The 18,006-nt window shown below is 46.7% G+C and overlaps 1 protein-coding gene across 1 annotated transcript in view; it reads right to left on the bottom strand.

Annotated features, from left to right (window-relative positions):
* Positions 1-18,006, bottom strand: part of LOC135895215 (alpha-2-macroglobulin-like protein 1) — a 50,301-nt gene that overhangs the window by 22,250 nt on the left and 10,045 nt on the right. Inside the window, exons 9-18 of the mRNA XM_065423290.1 lie at positions 17,529-17,652; positions 15,873-15,987; positions 14,384-14,493; positions 13,239-13,403; positions 11,235-11,468; positions 10,654-10,717; positions 8,288-8,433; positions 7,900-8,046; positions 6,624-6,812; positions 3,013-3,127 (exon numbers count right to left, since the gene is read on the bottom strand). Coding sequence (XP_065279362.1) covers positions 3,013-3,127; positions 6,624-6,812; positions 7,900-8,046; positions 8,288-8,433; positions 10,654-10,717; positions 11,235-11,468; positions 13,239-13,403; positions 14,384-14,493; positions 15,873-15,987; positions 17,529-17,652 — 1,409 coding nt within the window. The remainder of the gene's footprint in view (positions 1-3,012; positions 3,128-6,623; positions 6,813-7,899; positions 8,047-8,287; positions 8,434-10,653; positions 10,718-11,234; positions 11,469-13,238; positions 13,404-14,383; positions 14,494-15,872; positions 15,988-17,528; positions 17,653-18,006) is intronic.

Raw genomic sequence — 18,006 nt, 5'->3', positions numbered from 1 at the left:
ATTCCATGATGCAATCTACTTCTCTGGTGGAGTGTCTTTGTTTAGTGAAGGTGATTTTGATTGTGCTAAGGTGTATATCCTGAACTTTCTCCTCGGAGCATATTCTGTGGTATCTGAATAGTGGCTGTAGATAACAGATTTCTTGGTGTATTTGGGGTGGCTGCTGGATTTATGAAGGTAGATGTGGTGATCCATGGGTTTTTTATATATAGTTGTCTGTAGGGTTCCATTGTTGCAGCTGATCGTGGTGTCCAGGAAGTTGCTGCTGGTATGGGAGTGTTTCAGAGAGAGTTTAATGGACAGATGGTGGTTGTTGAAGTTGTGGGGGACATCTATGAGAGAGTTTAAGTTGTCTGTCCAGAGGATGAAAATATCATCAATGTATCTCAGGTATATCATTGGTTACATGGTGCATTTGTCAAAAATTCTTCTTCAAAGTCGCTTACGAAGAGGTTGGCATATTGGGGAGCCATTCTAGTACCCACAGCTGTTCGCATGGTTTGGACAAAGTGTTTGTTGTTGGATGTAAAATTGTTATGGGTGAGGATGAAATGGATGAGTTTGGAGATGTGTTTGGGGTGGATATCTGAGCAGTGTCCACTGTCTGTAAATATTTGAGGTAGTCTGCTATGCTGTCATTGTGAGGAATGCTGGTGTGTAGGGAGGTGACATCCGTGGTGGCAAGATGGTGTTCTGAGGGATGTTGTTAATGTTGCAGAGTTTCTGGAGGAAGTCGGTTGTGTCCTGGAGGAAGGTGGGCCTTTCACTGGTTTGAGGGTGGTTTCTATGAGTCCCGATATTCCGTCAGTAAGAGTGCCATGGCCACATATAACTGGTCTGCCTCGGTTCCCTTATTTGTATATGTAGAAGCATGTAGAACATCCCCGCGGTGGGTTCGTGGGGGGATGAGTCTGTAGAGTTTCTCTAGGAGTTGTCTGGGGAAGGATTTAATGATACCCTTAAATTCATGGGTAAATTGTGGTGTGAGGTCTTCTTTGAGTTCATAATAGTAGATAGTGTCAGAGAGTTCTTGGTTGGCCTTGTTAACAATCAATAGGGGCCCCACCAAATTCACGGACACGAAAAACGCATCACGGACCATGAAATCTGGTCTCCCACAGTGAAATCTGGTCTTTTGTGTGCTTTTACCCTATACTATACAGATTTCATGGGGTAGACCAGCATGTCTCAAATTGGGGATCCTGACCCAAAAGGGAATTGCAGGAGGGGTCAGAAGGTTATTTTAGGGGGATGGCGGTATTGCCACCCTTACTTCTGTACTACTGCTGGTGGGGTGCCACCTTCAGAGCTCAGCGCCCGGCCACCAGCCACTGCTCTCCGCCCACCCAGCTATGAAGGCAGTGCCCCACTAGTAGCAGCACAGAAGTGAGGGTGGCAATACCAGACCATACCACCCTTACTTCTCCGCTGCTGCTGGTGACAGCTCTGCCTTCAGAGCTGGGATCTCGGCCAGCAGCTGCCGCTCTCCAGCTGCCCAGCTCTGAAAGCAGCATTGCCACCAGTAGCAGTGCAGAAGTAAGGGTAGCAGTACTGCATCCCCTTCCCACAATAACCTTGTGACCCCCCCACAACTCCTTTTTGGGTCTGGACCCCTACAATTCCACCACCATGAAATTTCAGATTTAAATAGCTGAAACCATGGAATTTATGATTTTTAAAATCCCATGACTGTGAAATTGACCAAAATGGACTGTGAATTGGATAGAGCCCTAATAATCAACATGGTTAAGGACTGGGGGGAGGGATAGCTCAGTGGTTTGAGCACTAGCCTCCTAAACTCAGGGTTGTGAGTTCCATCCTTGAGGGGGCCACTTAGGGATCTGGGGCAAAATCACTACTTGGTCCTGCTAGTGAAGGCAGGGGACTGGACTTGACTCAATGACCTTGCAAGGTCCCTTCCAGTTCTAGGAGATAGGATATCTCCATTTATTACTATGATGGCTTCCTCTTTGTCTGCCTGTTCAGCCACTATCCGGTGGTTAGATTTCAGATACTGTATAGCTGTCCTCTTGGTGGTGGATGTGATGTTTGCGAAGTACTTCACAGTCATTTTTTTCCTGGAGCAATCAATGTCATGATCAAGAGTATGGTTTTGTCCGCTCTGTGGTGTCCAGTCAGATGATTCTTTTTTCTGATGGTTGTCAGAGGGGACATGGTAATTGTGAGTGGTGTCATCATTGTTATGAAGGAATTCTTTGAGGTGGAGTTGGCGGAAGAATTCTTCTAATTCTCCACGTGTTAGTATGGTATCAGGTTCTGTGATGGTGCAGAAGTTCAGTCCCTTAGGGAGAACAGATAATTCAGCTCTAGTTAAGAGCAGTCTTAATAAATTGATGATGTTCTGGTAGAGTTCACGTGGTGGGTACTGGTGCCATGGTTTCTCCCGGAGGTGGTGTTCTGTGTGTTGTGGAGTAGTTGTAATTGGTTCCACTTGTTTGTATTGGATGGAGTTTGTTAGACTTCTGGTACTGGGAGGGAGGGATAGCTCAGTGGGGGGGGAGGGATAGCTCAGTGGTTTGAGCATTGGCCTGATAAACCCAGGGTTGTGAGTTCAATCCTTGAGGGGGCCACTTGGGGATCTGGGGCAAAATCAGTACTTGGTCCTGCTAGTGAAGGCAGGGGGCTGGACATGATGACCTTTCAAGGTCCCTTCCAGTTCTAGGAGATGGGATATCTCCATTAATTATTATTTATTATTACTGTTCACTGTTTTGTATGATTCAGGAGCCACAAGAACCCACACAGAGCAGCAATGTGTATATGTAGTTGGCCTTGCATGTTGTACATAGTTAATAAACATAGTTAGCTGGACCCCTCTTTGCCCCTATGGGTCCTTCATATTATGTTTTTTATATATAGAACAAAAGATGCAACAGGAGAGACTATGGCAGCAGGTTCGGAGAGGAGAAAGGGGAGGGTCAGGTGGGGATTAGCCTCCCTCAGTCAGACACATTCTGGCAGGGAGTCAGCAGAAGACTATTCAGTTCTCACCATTATCACTGTCCTGGGTTCTGGCAGCATGCAAGATTCTTCTCTCGTAGGTTGGCCGTTCACAGGAAATGGGCTTCTTCACTTTGGTGTTGGTTAAAATTTTCATTCTCAATTGCTGTAGAAAATGGAGAGAACGAAAAAATAGGAGGGAAGGGGGAACAATGAAAGAAAAACCATCACAGCAAATTCTAATTAGTGAGACAGTGGCAGCCAAAGTGTTGCAACATTCTGTATATTCATATAGAATCCAAATTTCACACTGTCAGGCCCAGGAAAATGTGTGACAAAGTGCAGACAAATTTGTGATAAATATTGGAGCTGATTCTTCTCTCTCATGGGAGTAAACCAAGTTCAGCTCTACCTAAGTCAATGGAATTACCCAGGTTTTACCCTGATAACAATGAGCTCAGAATCAGCTCCACTAAATCTATTAAAAAACAATTCATGAACAAAACCAACTTTACTATGTTATAAATCTGTTCAAAAGTTGGACCATGCAGTATCGGAACACCAGGCCAAACCCTAGGATTCTTGTGCAACTTATTAGTCAGTCCTAACTCATGGAAAACTCCCATGGAAGTTACTGGCAACTTATCTGAATAGGGACTTAATTAAGCATGTGGCCCATTGGTTTGAATAACGCCTCCAGGGTTTGCCCCAGGAGGGGATGAAATGTTGGGCTGAATGCACACCCTTCGGGAGGGATGAATTTCAATCTTTATGTGTAACAGTCGCTTTTATACATGACAAAACTGGCTAGTTATTGCACAACTCCTCTAGTTATGTAATAACCTTTTGAAAAGTGCCGTAACCATTCATGTAAGGTATAAGCATCTGTAGAGTATACATGTACCTGCCGAGTTAGAGTCTTGCCATTTGGGACACAGTCATTCATTATGGGTCACTGTATACAGAGAAAAATCCTTGATTTGAAAGGTCATTTTCCCACAATTCCCCCAAAGATCATTATTCTTGGGTTGTTTGTTTTTTTCTTGCTATTGAGGATTCTGGGTAGCGTAGTCCAAAGGCATTTCCTGTATTATAAAGCTTAGACAGTCCTGTGAAGCCCTTGGTATAAGTCAGTATCATGAGCGGGATTCTGCTTTTGCTGAAGTCACCTGCAAAACTCATTTACTGCAATGGGCATTTTGCCTTTGTAAAAGACCATTCACACCTCACTGGAAAAACACAGCAAGATTTGGGAGGAGAATCGCTTGCAACGAAACCATAATTCCCATGCCTATTCTCTCCTCGACTTCAGAACCTCACCTCTCACAGCGGCGTAGGCTGCAGAAGTCATAGAATCATAGAAAAGTAGGACTGGAAGGAACCTCGAAAGGTCATCTAGTCCAGCACCCTGTGCTGAGGCAGGACCAAGTAAACCTAGATCATCCCTGACAGGTGTTTGTCTAACCCATTCTTAAAAAAATCCAATGATGGGAATACCACAATGCACAACCTCCCTTGGAAGCCTATTCCAGTGCTTAACTATCCTTACAGTTAGGAAGTTTTTCTCCCTTGCTGCAGAAAGCCCATTACTTCTTTTCCTACCTTAAGTGGGCATGGAGAACAACTGATCACCGTTTTCTTTGTAACAGCCCTTAACATATTTGAAGACTGTGATCAGTTCCCCCCTCAGTCTTCTTATCCCTAGAATAAACATGCCCAAGTCTTTCAACCTTTTCTCACAGGTCAGGCTTTCTAAACCTTTTATCATTTTTGTTGCTCTCCTCTGGACTCTCTCCAGTTTGTCCATGTCTTTCCTAAAGTTTGGTGCCCAGAATCGAACACAGAACTCCAGCTGAGGCCTCACCAGTGCTGAGTAGAGCAGGACAATTGCCTCCTGTGTCTCACAGACTGTGATAAATGAAGGGGTGGGGGAGCTCCCTTTTGTAGACACCCAGCCAGCCACTTAGCTATAAAGTCCCTGTTGGTGGCTGTTCTCTGCTTGCTTTACCTGTAAAGGGTTAACAAAGTCCCCCAGGTAAAGAAAAGGGCACCTGACCAAAAGAGTCAATGGGAAGGCTAGAACTTTTTAAAATTGGGAAAGAAACTTTCCCTTTGTGTCTGTGGTTGTTCTCCAGAGAGCGGAGACACAGCAACAATGCTGTAAGCAGCTTTAAGCCAGGTATGATCATAAATCATCAGATCATACCTAGAACTACTTATCTGGAACTCCAAATGTGCAAGTAGATGAGGAATGTTTAGAAAGACATGACTAGGGTTATTTCTGTTTATTTCTTATGGCTAATGGACTCCTCTGTGCTAACCCCAGATGCTTTTGTTTGCTTGTAACCTTTAAGCTTAACCCCCAAGAAAGCTATTTTGGGTGCTTAATTTTTGGAATTGCTCTTTTAAAATCTAGTAACAGCCTAAATTCCAGATGTATTTTCTTTCTTTTTTGTTTTGAATAAAATTTACCTTTTTTAAGAACAGGCACAGCTGATGGGAGCTGGGCAGATGGGAAAGCGAGAGGCAGAACTGATTGGGGGGCTGAGCCAATGGGGGGTCTACAGAGCAGAACTGATGAGGACTTGGGGGACTGAATTGATGAGGGCTGGGCAGATGCACTTCAGTTTATTTTCCCTCTATTTATCATTGTGCCATATATTTAGCTTAGAAACTTTTCATTTACATTTAAACACACTGGAGTTAGACTGGGTTGATACAGTTCGATGTAGAGTGGTACACTTCTAATCAGACACTTAATGCAACATAAAGTGATCAGTAATTGATGTGCTTTCATTGGTTAACTTGGCTGAGTGTGGCACTATACTTTTCCAGGAAAAAAAGATGGTGTGAGCAAGTGTCAGTTAAATTTCAGGCAATGAGAAAGGGAAATTAGATGGCTGTTCATTTATTTTGCGTTTAACTTCTAATTTTAATGTCATCGTTTCAACAGAATTAATATTAATAGCATACTGTTTTAATAGCATGACAGTGTATTTGTATAGCTATTTGTTTGCCATATTTTGTTGGAATATTTTCTACCCGCACTCTTAACCTTTTATTCTGTGATTAATAAATACAATCTGGCACACCACTCTTGGAAGGTTGCAACCCCTGTCTGGTGGCAGGCTCACTAAAAGGCAAACACCTGACGAGCCCTTTGGCCCTAGAGAGCACCCTTTTACTGCCAAGATTTGGACACAGCCTTATCTGGCCTGCCAGAAAATGTAAGTGAATACCACTGCTACAGGGAATTCGCAAATTAACACCATACATCACCATGTGTATTACTATCAATAGGTGCTGGAATTAAAATGGTTTAGTTTGTTTTAATTTTCATTCAGCTTTACAATTGGTATACCACATTTCAAAACCGGGACTGAAATAACCACAGTAATTTAAAAATAGAGTGTTTGGCTTTGAGTGGTGGTAAAACAGCAAAGGGAAGGAATTGAATATGCAGAGAAGGACCCCCAAACTATAACACCCCTGGGCCCCCATCAAACTTAATTCGGTCTTGGGAACAGTTAAGCACAGGGGATTGTTAGTAAATCTCACAATTCTGGTTTTCCTTACAAACTCCGATATATGTACAATATGCCATACCAGTGATCAATACAGGCTTAGGAGAAGTTTGGTTCAGGAGCAAAGAAGATACCCACCTTAAACAGACTATAGACATCAGCCTCGCTTTGATACCAGGGAGCTACCATCAAGGAGCGTCTGTTCCGGGGAGTGGTGGGGAAGGGAAGGACAGGGGGCAGACAAGGATATGGCTCAAAGTCTTCCAAGCGATAAACAAATCCTCGGCCGCCAATCATATAATCCTCTTCAGATCCCAGATTGTACACCTGGAATGGGAAAACAGAGGTTACTGTACTGAACTGGTTAGAGAGAGAGAGAGAGAGAGAGAGTGTATGTGAACCATAGCCCTCTACTGGCAAGGAGCAGGGCAGCTGAACTTTTGCATCATAGACCCCATACTGCTAAAAGCTCATGGCAATTCTCCTTTCCCTCAAGACCTTTTGGAGCAGGGGGATCTAAATTCTATCCCTACTATCAGCATGAAGTTTTGAGGAGCCACAGTCTGCAGCATAGTGCCAAAGAAAGTCCTAGGTAGCACAGTTTTGTTACTCTATAATAATACTTTGCCCATCTCCAAAGCTTTTCACACAAGGGTCTCACAGAAGCATATGAGCATCAGTGAATTAAGTCTCACAACCTACATGCCAGATGAAAAGGAAACTGAGGCACAGAGACCCAAGGTCACCCAGCAAGTCAGTGGCAGAACTTGGACTAGAACCCAAGAGTCCGGGCTCCTAGCCCCCTGACTGAACCATTAGCCCAGACCCCCTCATGGCAGAGAAAGGTGGCATAGGTGAAATAGCAGGAGGTACCAGGAGGGCGAGCAGAGGGCCAGCAGCGAACCCATTGCCAAACCACACCTTCCCTGGAGGGAGTTCCCACTGCCCCTGTGAAGCTGCCCCTTCCATCTCTCTGCCTGCCACCCCCCAGCCTTCATTCCAAGGGTGGCCCCTGGATCAGCCATTGTAGGAACAAGGAGGAATCAGCCACCTGTCTGGCAAGGGGACAGAGTGAGGTAAAGGTCTGCTGGCAACCAGTGCATAATCAGGGCTGGCTCTACCATTTTTGCAGCCCTAAGCAAAAAAAAAAAAAAAAAAAAAGCCTTCTGGACTGTGCCGCCCGAAGAATGGACGGAATGCCACCCCTTAGCATGTGCCGCCCCACCGCTTCCTCCACTGGTGCCTGGAGCCAGCCCTGTGCATAATGTAAGGGGTCAGAGAAGCTGGTGGTGGCTGGGTGCACCCACCTCGTGTGACAGCCCTGTTCCAGTACATCAGAGTGCTCCTCTCGCCTGGTACCTCCTGCGGGGTTAGTCTGGCCAGGGTGTGGCTGGGACAGAGCAGGTTTACTCACACTCTCTGGTGTCATGACTCTATCATCCTTCAGGAGGACACTCTTGTCCAGGGCGCGGACGGAGCACAGGGAGCCAGGGTCGGCCTTCAGGTGCAGATTGACCTTTGACCCTGGGAGGTCCTCCTCCTCTGAGAAGTCCAGTGTCACCTATGGGAGGAGACAGGATGGGCTTATCAAATGGAAGAAAGGCACAAGACAATGAGGGTGTATGAGCCACGAGCGACAGAGAGGGAGAGAGAGACTGGGAGAGGGAGGGAGGAAGAGTGGGAGAGAGAGCCTGCTAAAAACACAGACAGAAGGGCACAGGAATTGTCGAATGTATGTCATCCCAGCCAGATCGCACCTCTGCCACACATCCCATTTCCCCCACCTCCTGGGTGACCCTCACCTTGTGTTTGAAGCACTTGCTGACTATGAACACATCCACGTCGGCTGCCACCTCTCCATCAGCGAATATGGCGTAAACCAAAAGTGTGGCAGAGGGTGCAAGTTCAGAGCTGATGGGCAGAGTCAATGAGAAGGAGCCCTTCAGTGCTGTATGAGGGAGTGGAAAGTGAAGGAGATGCTTATTTAGATCCATGTGAAACAGAAAAAACCTGTGGAACTGACTGTTGCTGGATGTTATTGAGGCAGAGGATTTCATAGTTCCTGCACGTGGTGTGACACTGGCAGACCAGTGCCAATTCATGCCAAGGTCACGGGTCTCACTGAACACTGACAAATGCACAGTTGGAAACTAGTCTGGCTTACCTGTGGGTTCGTATCATTAAAATAGTTACTAGTGTTATAAGAATGGGTTTTGTGTTTAGATTTTATGGAATGCTTGTAGGATGCTGCATGTATTAATCCTACTTATAATATCTGTATTCCATGGTATAAAGTTATATTGAGTGTTTGCATTGTAAACCTCTCTAATTGTGTAACTCACTGTGATGGGGCATCTGCCCCACACTGGCAGAAAGGGGGTTAAAAGCAGCCCTAGGGATCATAGAAGGGCTATAAGAGCAGCCAATCAGGGGCGGGCTGGCCTGTATAAGAAGGGCTGCAGAACAGAGCAGGGTCAGTCACTCCCTGGAGCTTGAAAAGGGAAGAGGACTGGCTGCCTTTTAGGCGGAGGGCAGCAAGTACCCTGGGCAAAGCAGTGCTGTAGGCAGAGACGCAGGAAGCTAAAGTCAGCTCCTGGCAGGCTGCACAGATCTGCAGGCTGAGGCCCTGACACAAGAGCAAGGAGGGTGCTGGGGCCACTGAAGGAAGTGGCTGGACAGTGGACTGCAGGTCCCCCGGAAGGGGGAACATGGAGTATGACACAGCTGGAGGGCAGTGTCATGAAGAGGACGCCGTGGTCCTGGGAGTGACATGGGTCCAGGAACAGAGGTGACAGTGGGCGAGACACCACCAGAAGAGGGTGCAGCGCTAATTCCCCAGACAGCCAGCAGGAGGCGCTGAAGTGGTGAGTCGCACTCTGTCACACTCTGTCACACTCACCAAACAGGAAAAGAAGCACTAATTAAGGTAAACTGCTCGTCCTGCACACAGGATGGCCCATTGAAGGAAAATGAGGGATTGTGTAGAGCCAAAGGACAGAGACCTTGTTGATTCCATTCCTTACTCCCTCCAGGAAGAGGAAACCTGCGCATGAACTCATCCCATCAGCTTGGATTCTGGGGGGACGGGGATAAAAATCCCTGACAAGGAGAAACCCGTCCTTTTATGCTCTCTGGATTGAGAGAAGCAAAGATTCCTAAACATAAGCAAGAGATCCCCATGCTGCTTGGCATGGGTCAGCCCTAGCGGACATCTAGAGCTGTTTATTATAGAAGATTATATTACCTTTTTAAATTTAAGATTGTAACTCATTTGTGTGTGTATGTTTCCAGTTTTAACCTAGTAAATCACTCTTATTTCTTTTCTTAGTTAATACATTTTTAGTTCATTTATGACAGGATTAGCTATAGACATTGTCTTTGGTTTGAGATTTGAGTACAACTGACGTGGGGTAAGTGACTAGTCCTTTGGGACTAGGAGTAACCTGAATATTGTTGTGATTTTTGGTGTAAAGTGACCATCTATCAGATAGTCCAGCTTGCCTGGGTGGCAAGATAGACTAAGGGGACTGTCTGTGACTCCATGGTAAGACTATTACAGGGCTTTGGGAGTTCACACCTGGTGAAATCTAATCACAAAACATACTACCATTTTGGTGTGTTTGCCCTGCTTTTTGGCAGTCTGCCCTGCGGTTGGCACTCATGGTTGTGAGCCACACTAGACAGTGTGACTTGTGGATAAGAACAGAGACATTCACTAGGATAAAATTGACCCCCCCCCCCCCAGGATATACTGACCCCTCATTGTCTCAGGGTCAGTAAACCTTCCTCCCTCCTGGAAGCCTACTGAACAGGTGTGGTGTGTGAGTTTTATGCCTCCCTATGAATCATCTGCCATGGGCCAGTCAAGGAATCATACAAATGTAGGATGGGAAGGGACATCAAGAAGTCATTTAGTCCATCCCCCTGCACCAAGGCAGGACCAAGTATACTAGACCATCCCTGACAGGTGTTTGTCCAACCTGTTCTTAAAAACCTCCAATAATGGGAAGGATACTAGACTAGACAGACCAAGGCAGGAGGTGGGACACTGGACTAGATCGCCCATAGCCTGGCATGGCAGGAGCCTGCCTACCATACTAAGATATCCCAATAGCCTGATCCATTGTGATGATTTCCATGGAGTTAATTTCAGGTGCATCCCACTTACTCTCATCCTGACCAACTGGCACCTGAGTCTGTCCACTGAGAACAATCCTGCCTCTTGAGACAACCTGCGGAGGAGATAGAACAGCCTGTCAGGGGACCGGGGTTCTGAGGAGAGAAAATGCAGAGCTGGGAGAGTCTGGCAGAGACATTCACAGGTGCTTTATCTTTAAACTTTGAATGGACAAGGGCCCAGCTGCCTCGGAGACTTCCTCTGAACAACGGGACCCGTGGGAAATCCAAGGCCAGGCTGCCAAGGCACTCCCTTGGCAGCCATGCCTTCTGGTGCCACCCACGGAGTCAGGCCAGACTGGCAACAGGGGAAAATAGCCTGTCCCCCAAGGCTCAAGACATTCCTAGCTGGATGAGCTAGCTGGGGTGGCTGTCAAATGCTGTGGAGCTGGGAGGCTGTCGAGGGAGATTTCAGAGACATGCATTCCAGGTACCGAAACATCTACAAAGAGATGCGTAAAATGGAACCCACAAATTGGCCTATAGACCCATGAATAGTTACCCCTGTTTCACGGGTCTGTAGGTGCCAGTGTTGTATAAATATCATGTGATCCAACTGCCCTGGGTGCTCACCAAATAATAGAAATCCACGTGATCTGCCCCAGGGCCCAGCTCATTCCGGTCCAGGATATAATCCACCCGCACTTCCTGTTCCTGGTCACAGGGTAGCTCCTCCTCCACCTGCTGGATCTCTAGGAAGCTGTTGCTCTCAGAGTAGAAGGGTTTCAGCCAGTTGTAAGCCTCCTTTTGTGCTACTAAAATGGTGTGGAGATCCCTCTCGGTTATGTTCACAATGGAGTATCTGCCCTTCAGAGCAAAAATGCATAGCAGGCAATCAGAATTAACCAATGGAGGAGCCTACAAATGGGGTACCTGCTGGAAACACTCAGTGCGATCACCAGAGTTATATGTCCAGGGCCCCATGTAATCCACAGAGGCAGAAATTACAGCAGAATGTACCCCCAGCTGCAGACCTGAACTCCAGAATATGAGTTTTCTTTTTCTTTTCAACTTTGTTTTGAACACTTGTGATTTCAGATAAAACTTTAAAAATGTGAACTACATGCAGTCAGTAATGCCTGCCTGAGTCTGCAGACAGCCAGAGAGGTGTGAACTGGCCATTCATTGCAATAATGTGTTAACTCGGAAACCTACAGATAACAGTTACATGGCAACATTGTTAACTATTTCACTGCAAAAATATACAACTAATGTACTTGTCCCAGAATCCCAGCCTACCTTCTCCACCTTGCCAGGTGCCAAAAGTCCCAGTTATCCCCTGCTCAACTGCCCAAAACTCCATCTTTCTCTAACATCTATAATCCAATTATGTGTCCTCAGTACCATAATCTGCAGCAGATTGAAAAATGAAAGCTATGAGGCAGAGTAAAATAAATTGAATTTAATATGAAAACAATGTTACCCTTTTGACCCAAGCAGTTAGCCAAAAATTTGGAGTCTTGTAGTGTATTCCAGTTGGGAGCAGAAACTGGAGTCAGGCATTTCTTTGATGCAATGTTTTGTGTTTACAAGGAATGTACAAAGTCCAGTTTCCCTGAACACAGGAGGAACAAACCACAGGAGATACTTTCCTTGCTCGCAGCCCCAAACCTTTTAGCCAGCATCTAACCCAACACCTTTCTCTAGACTTCTGCCAGGGCTGCCACACCATGAGTGGTCCAGCCTACGTCTGTAGCCTCCTTCTCTGCCTGTTTCTATCAGTTTCTTGGCTCTTATTCCTGCTTCTTTCTCCCACACACACGTCTCCCCAAAACCATACAGTGGATCAGTATATTTGATTTGGGAGAAATGAAGTAACAGCTGCCCAAATTGAGCTTGAGCACTCCTGAATTTTGAGGGTGTTCAAATCTGGAAGGCAGGTGCTAGATTCCCTTTCTGAATATTAGCTAAATCTGGAAAGGAAAAGTCAATTTCTGCTTCCATGGCTCAGAAGTGGAAATCCTCCTATGGGCCTGGTACTGTATCTAAAGCTGCCCAGGTCCTCTAGTAGAGCTTCCCCTCCCTTACTTTTCATTTTAAATTCTAGTGGGATCCACGTACCTCCCTTGCTAGGCTTCAGATAGAGAGGTGTGCTGCCCATTTAGTCCACCCAATTCTTTCTTTGGGGGCTACAAGGTGAGGTCACACCAGTATCCCTAATCCAGTCTGGGGATGTCTTCTCAAGGGGATATCTGGGCCAAAGGCTTCTACTCCTTGGGCATATTTGCTCCCCCATTCACAGTGCCACCCTGTTCTAGCAGTGAGCTCTCCATTCACAGCAAGCTGCAGCATGAGGTCTCAGCTACCTCACTCACTCCCCCTCCCGTTCCTGTTGATCGCTACCAAGGGAATGCTGGGAAATGTAGTTATTTACCTGCTCCAAGGCTGGCTCTATAGGCAGGGAGCTAACCAAGGAACTACAGCTCCCAGGGCCCCCTGTTGGTTCTCAGCTCCCATGCTGCATCCCCCCTGCCACCCCTGCAAATGTGCCACCCCAAGCACCTGTTTGCTTTGCTGGTGCCTAGAGCCAGCCCTGCCCCTAGCTCTGCCCCTGCTCTGTCCACCTGTGTGACTCACCCTCAGAGAAACTAGAGTATTGTTCCATTTTGCAGTGTCTAGTGAGAAGTGGACTTCGCCCTTCTCATCTGTGACGAATGGCAGGTGCATCTCCACATCATTGACATCCACAGTCAGGTAGACAGTGTGGTTTTTGATGGGAACATCATTGATGGTAAAGCGCATCTGCAGAGAAGAAAGGGAAATAAACACCTCCTGTTCCAATAATCGCTGTGCTGGGGGGGTTGGGAGGCATGATACCCTCTACATGCTGGTAATCAGGTGAGTTCTGGCAGGATATAGGGGTCCTAATATCCACTGCTGAAACAACATCAGCAGCTATGCTAGAGTAACAATATGCAAGAATTTAGGACAAGAAGGAAAGGGAGAGACTACTGAAGGGATTTTAAGGACAAGAAAGATAATTATCTTGGCTACTGAGTTTAACACGTCTTTTTCTTTGCATAATAGTATAGGGTTAGTCCTTAAAGATTAGAAATGGTTCGGACTTCAATTTTAAATGTCATCTGAAACTCCAGCAGCACAATTCTTCCTAGCCCACATTGGAGCATTAGGTCAGTACTGACCCAGAGGGGAAAGCATTCCCTATTGAGCCACCCACACTGCTCGCTGCAGTACCATGCTCTCTAGCACCACACTAGGGCATTGGGGTCAGAAGTGATAGCTGTCAAATCACTACACAGTAGCCTATGCTAGGCCTGAAGTGAACGTGCAGAGACCTTTCCAAAGGTAACACCATCCCCTGCATGTATGTCCTTACAGAGACAGATTTTTAAGAGCAGAAGAGTACATCACTGTTGGAGAACATTGAGAAATGCACCTACAAGCCCTCCAGAGACCACAGAATCCATCTTCCAAACAGTTAACTCCCCATACTTGGTGACTAGGCTGGGAGAGAGGAGGGAATGGGGGGAGGGTGTCAGAATTTCTCATAAAGGTGGACACAGAGGAGCCAATCCTCAGCTGGCATAAATCAGCATAGCGCCATTGACGTCAATGGAGCTACACCAATTTACACCAGCTGAGTATTTTCCACATAGTTTATTCCCAGCAATATTATTCTCTCCTCTCCCCCATGCCTGCCTCCCAAGTATGAAGAGGGGACACTGCCTTGGTAAGGGAAGGGGGGGGGGAATGTGCGTTACCTTTCCCGTGTATGGAAATCCAAGTTTGTAAAAGGGGTTGAGATTGACAAAGGTCACCTCCACTACCTTGCTAGCGATAGCAACAGCGACTATTCCCATGTTCGTGGCTCCTGGGCAGAGAGAGGAGACATCTGTTAAATGCTGACTCATTTGTTAAGCACTCAACACTAGAGGAGACAAAAAAATAAGGCAAGTGTCCTCCCCATGAAGCTTACAGTCTAAATGTCAGCTACATAACAAGCCTGAGCCACATCCATATGGACATTGAGACTTGAACCCACAACTTTCAGCACCAGCCACTATTCCTAGAGCCAAAGGAGCAACTCTGTTACTTGCGGGTAGGTAGGAGGCTGCTCTGGTCACTGCAGCCAGCCACTATGGGGAGACTTTGTCACACCAACTAAGGCAGTTGATTACTGGCTGATAAGATGCACTGGGAGAGCCAAGGGACTGTGTTACTTTAGTAAAACATGTCAAGCTCTGTTTACTCTCCCATGTCTTCCCTCCCATGTGCAGTTGGCCTGCAAAGTACTTATGACTGGTGAAGATTAGTGTTTGCAGACCATGCAGAAGAAGCAAGTCTTCAGGAGGGACCTGACTGAGGAGAGGGTTGGGAGGCAACCGGACTGGGATTGGGACGTTATTCCAAGCACAGGGGAGAGCGCAGAGAAAGGCATGGAGATGGCAGAGGGGGGACGCAGAGGGCTAAGACAGAACAAAGAAGGACACAATAGGAGATGATGTCAGAGATGTAGGCTGGGGTGGAGCTGTGTCAAGCCCTGAAGGCAGGGGAGAAAAGCTAGAGCTCGATACAGTGAGCAAGGGGCAGCTGGTGGGGGTTTGGCACATGGCATGCTATGGTCTGATTGATGGATGAGGAGGCATTTGGGGCAGATTAGAAGAAAGCAGTGTTGGTATTGGGGATGCCAGAGAGACAGGAATATGTGAACAAGACTACCTAGTCCTTAGCATAGGAACTTATCAAAGAGACTGTGGTGAGGGACTAACTGTGGGGGAAAGACTCTTATGACTGACCGGGGACATAAGGATAAGATGCTGCTTAGCCTACGGCTAGCTATGGTTCTGTGGCTGATTGAGAGTCACGTTTTGTGGAGCTGGAGCTTACTTTAGTGACTGGCTGGTGACTGTTGTTGGACCCTCTTTGGGGAACTAAGAAATATAGTGAGCAGGGACACTAGAAAGAAGAATTCTAATCACTGGTGTGGCAGAAGACTAGTGACCCCTAATAGACACCATAACTAAGACACAATGGAATTCAGTCCCCCTGAAGATACCAGAAACTGGAAGTGGCTGAGGCTTGGCTCAAAGATCCGAGGTTAAAAAACAACCTGTACTGGAAATGGAGAAGTGTGGAGGCAACCAAACACAAATGCAGTTAGTTAGGGGGTTCGCGGAAAAAGAGTAGCACAGGCCGATGGCTGTGTCTCCCCTCTCCTCTTCCCCTCCTGCCACCCCCCCTCCCCCGCACCTGTTCCTTCTTCTTCCAGTTCTGCTACAATGAAAAAACTGTTCCCGTAGCCAGTGCTGTTTATTTCTAGCTCATCCATATCTACTGTAAAAATGGCACAACCTTTCTTGTTCGTCTGGGGACATAGAGATGGATGGAGAGAAAGAGAGAGAGAAAGAAAGACACGTTAGTGAGGCTGTGGTTTATAGATGTTGGGTAGTCTTAAAAATCCTCCCCTCTGTCCCATGACTGCTTAGAAGTTCAAAACCATGTACATCTTATCAAAACCATGGTGGACTCCTCACTTATGGAGAGGAGAAATGACATTGATTAGACAGGCACCGATGAATGATATATCCATGGCTGCAGACAAAAGGTAAGTTTATTAGAGAAATCACACACATTCCTAGAGAGAACTGGGACCAGACCCCATGCCCTTAGCTGTAAGAACACAGGCTTTGACAACTTGAGCTAGGCCGAGCTCAGCCAGTTAGTATTGGTAGAGGGTCTTTCCTATTCTCTGCCTGTGGCACATAATAGTTTAGTCTCTTAAGGCCAAAATACTTTGGTTCCAGTACAGTTGTTGAGCTTAGTGTGTGTGTGCTGGGTGGTGTTGGTGGCCTTTGATATACAGGACATCAGACTAAATGATCAGGTGATCCCATCTGGCCTTGGAAATCTCTGACCCTCTCTGAGGGTATGTTCAGCCCCTCCGATGCAGGAGAGAGGGCAAAGAAGTGTTGTTATTGTGGTCTGTGGTTTTGCTCCTGTTAACCCTGCAGAGCCCAAACAGCAGAGAGCTGGAATCCAACCTGCCTTGTGCCTCATTGGCAGAATTGTGACGGTGTTCCAGCTGCAGAGCCTTTACTGCTGGTTGGGTTGTTAGCGCTGCAAAGACCCAGCTGGACTTTCAGGTCTCAGCTTTGCGTGCTGACATTTAGAAAATCCTGGTTTGACTTGTAGACTGAGTGAGGAGGATCTGGAGTCATTGGGAGAAGAAGAATATGGAACAAATTGCATATTTAGGTGCATTGTGTATAGGAGTTAGCTATGACGCATCCAGTGCTGGCCCCTGTCAGAACCAGGATACCAGACAGCTGAGATGGATCAATAATCTGTTTGATTATGGGAGGAAACAGACCGCTGGAATAGATGGAACAATTGGTGGTCTGATCTGGTTTAATGAGAGGTGAGCTGCGAGAGAACAGTGATCTGATTTTCCATGTGATATGACGGAGGGTACTGGAAGAAGAAATTCCTCCTGTGGGATAGTGTTGCACATTCTAGAGGGCTTAGCTAACACAGACATTCTGTTTCCGGGCTGTTGATCCATTTACTTCCCTAATCCTGTCTCCCAAGAAATTAGATCTCACCCATGTCCAATTACTCAGGTCAAGCCAGCCCTACAATACTTCCCTCCTACCACCCCCCCTCCCAACCATTCAGCATTGGCTTCTGTCAGATATGGGAGACAGGAGAGCAAGACCAGTGCTTTAATGTAGTAAGTCAGGTGGCAAGATAACAGGGCAGATCGACTTATGATCTGCTTGGGTGAGGCAGGAGAAATAATAATCAGACTAGCTGGACCAGGGCACATTAGAAATGCCTAGATACATTAGATGGACCGACATTCTGTTCTTGCAGATGACTGTCATCTCCCCTTCCTCATCTGCTCACCTGGTTCACAAGGTCCGCAGTGCACGTGGACAATGTAATGTTTTCTTCTTTTTCATGGAGATTGAACAGGCTTCGAGTCAAAATAACCTCTATCTTCCCCTGAACAGGTTTCCCATAGGTGTACCTGGATCAGAAGGACAGAAAACACTGACAGATGGATCAGATACTTCAGCAAAACGAGTAGAATGAAGGGCACCAGCAACCCCTTCCGAGGGAGAAGATGGATATTAAAAGTGTCTACCTCTCCAGCCACCGCACCCCCTTTGAAATAAGGAAGAGGGCCTGAGATGTCGGCAGGATATACACCCCTGGAAGTCACCTCACTTGCACTGTATCCTCTTTAAATGGGGAACAGGGTCTGTATGAAAGGATCCTCCTCAATCAGTATCTCCACTGAGGTCTGGGCTTTCCCCACATAGCCCTTGTGGCAGAGCTAGTCGGCAGTTCTGTCAGAATGTTTTGCTGATGGAAAATTCAC

Source organism: Emys orbicularis, chromosome 1, assembly GCF_028017835.1.
Source record: "Emys orbicularis isolate rEmyOrb1 chromosome 1, rEmyOrb1.hap1, whole genome shotgun sequence".
NCBI classification, from domain to species: Eukaryota; Metazoa; Chordata; order Testudines; family Emydidae; genus Emys; species Emys orbicularis.
Note: the sequence above shows the minus strand (reverse complement) of the source record. Positions and strands in the feature narration are given on the sequence as shown.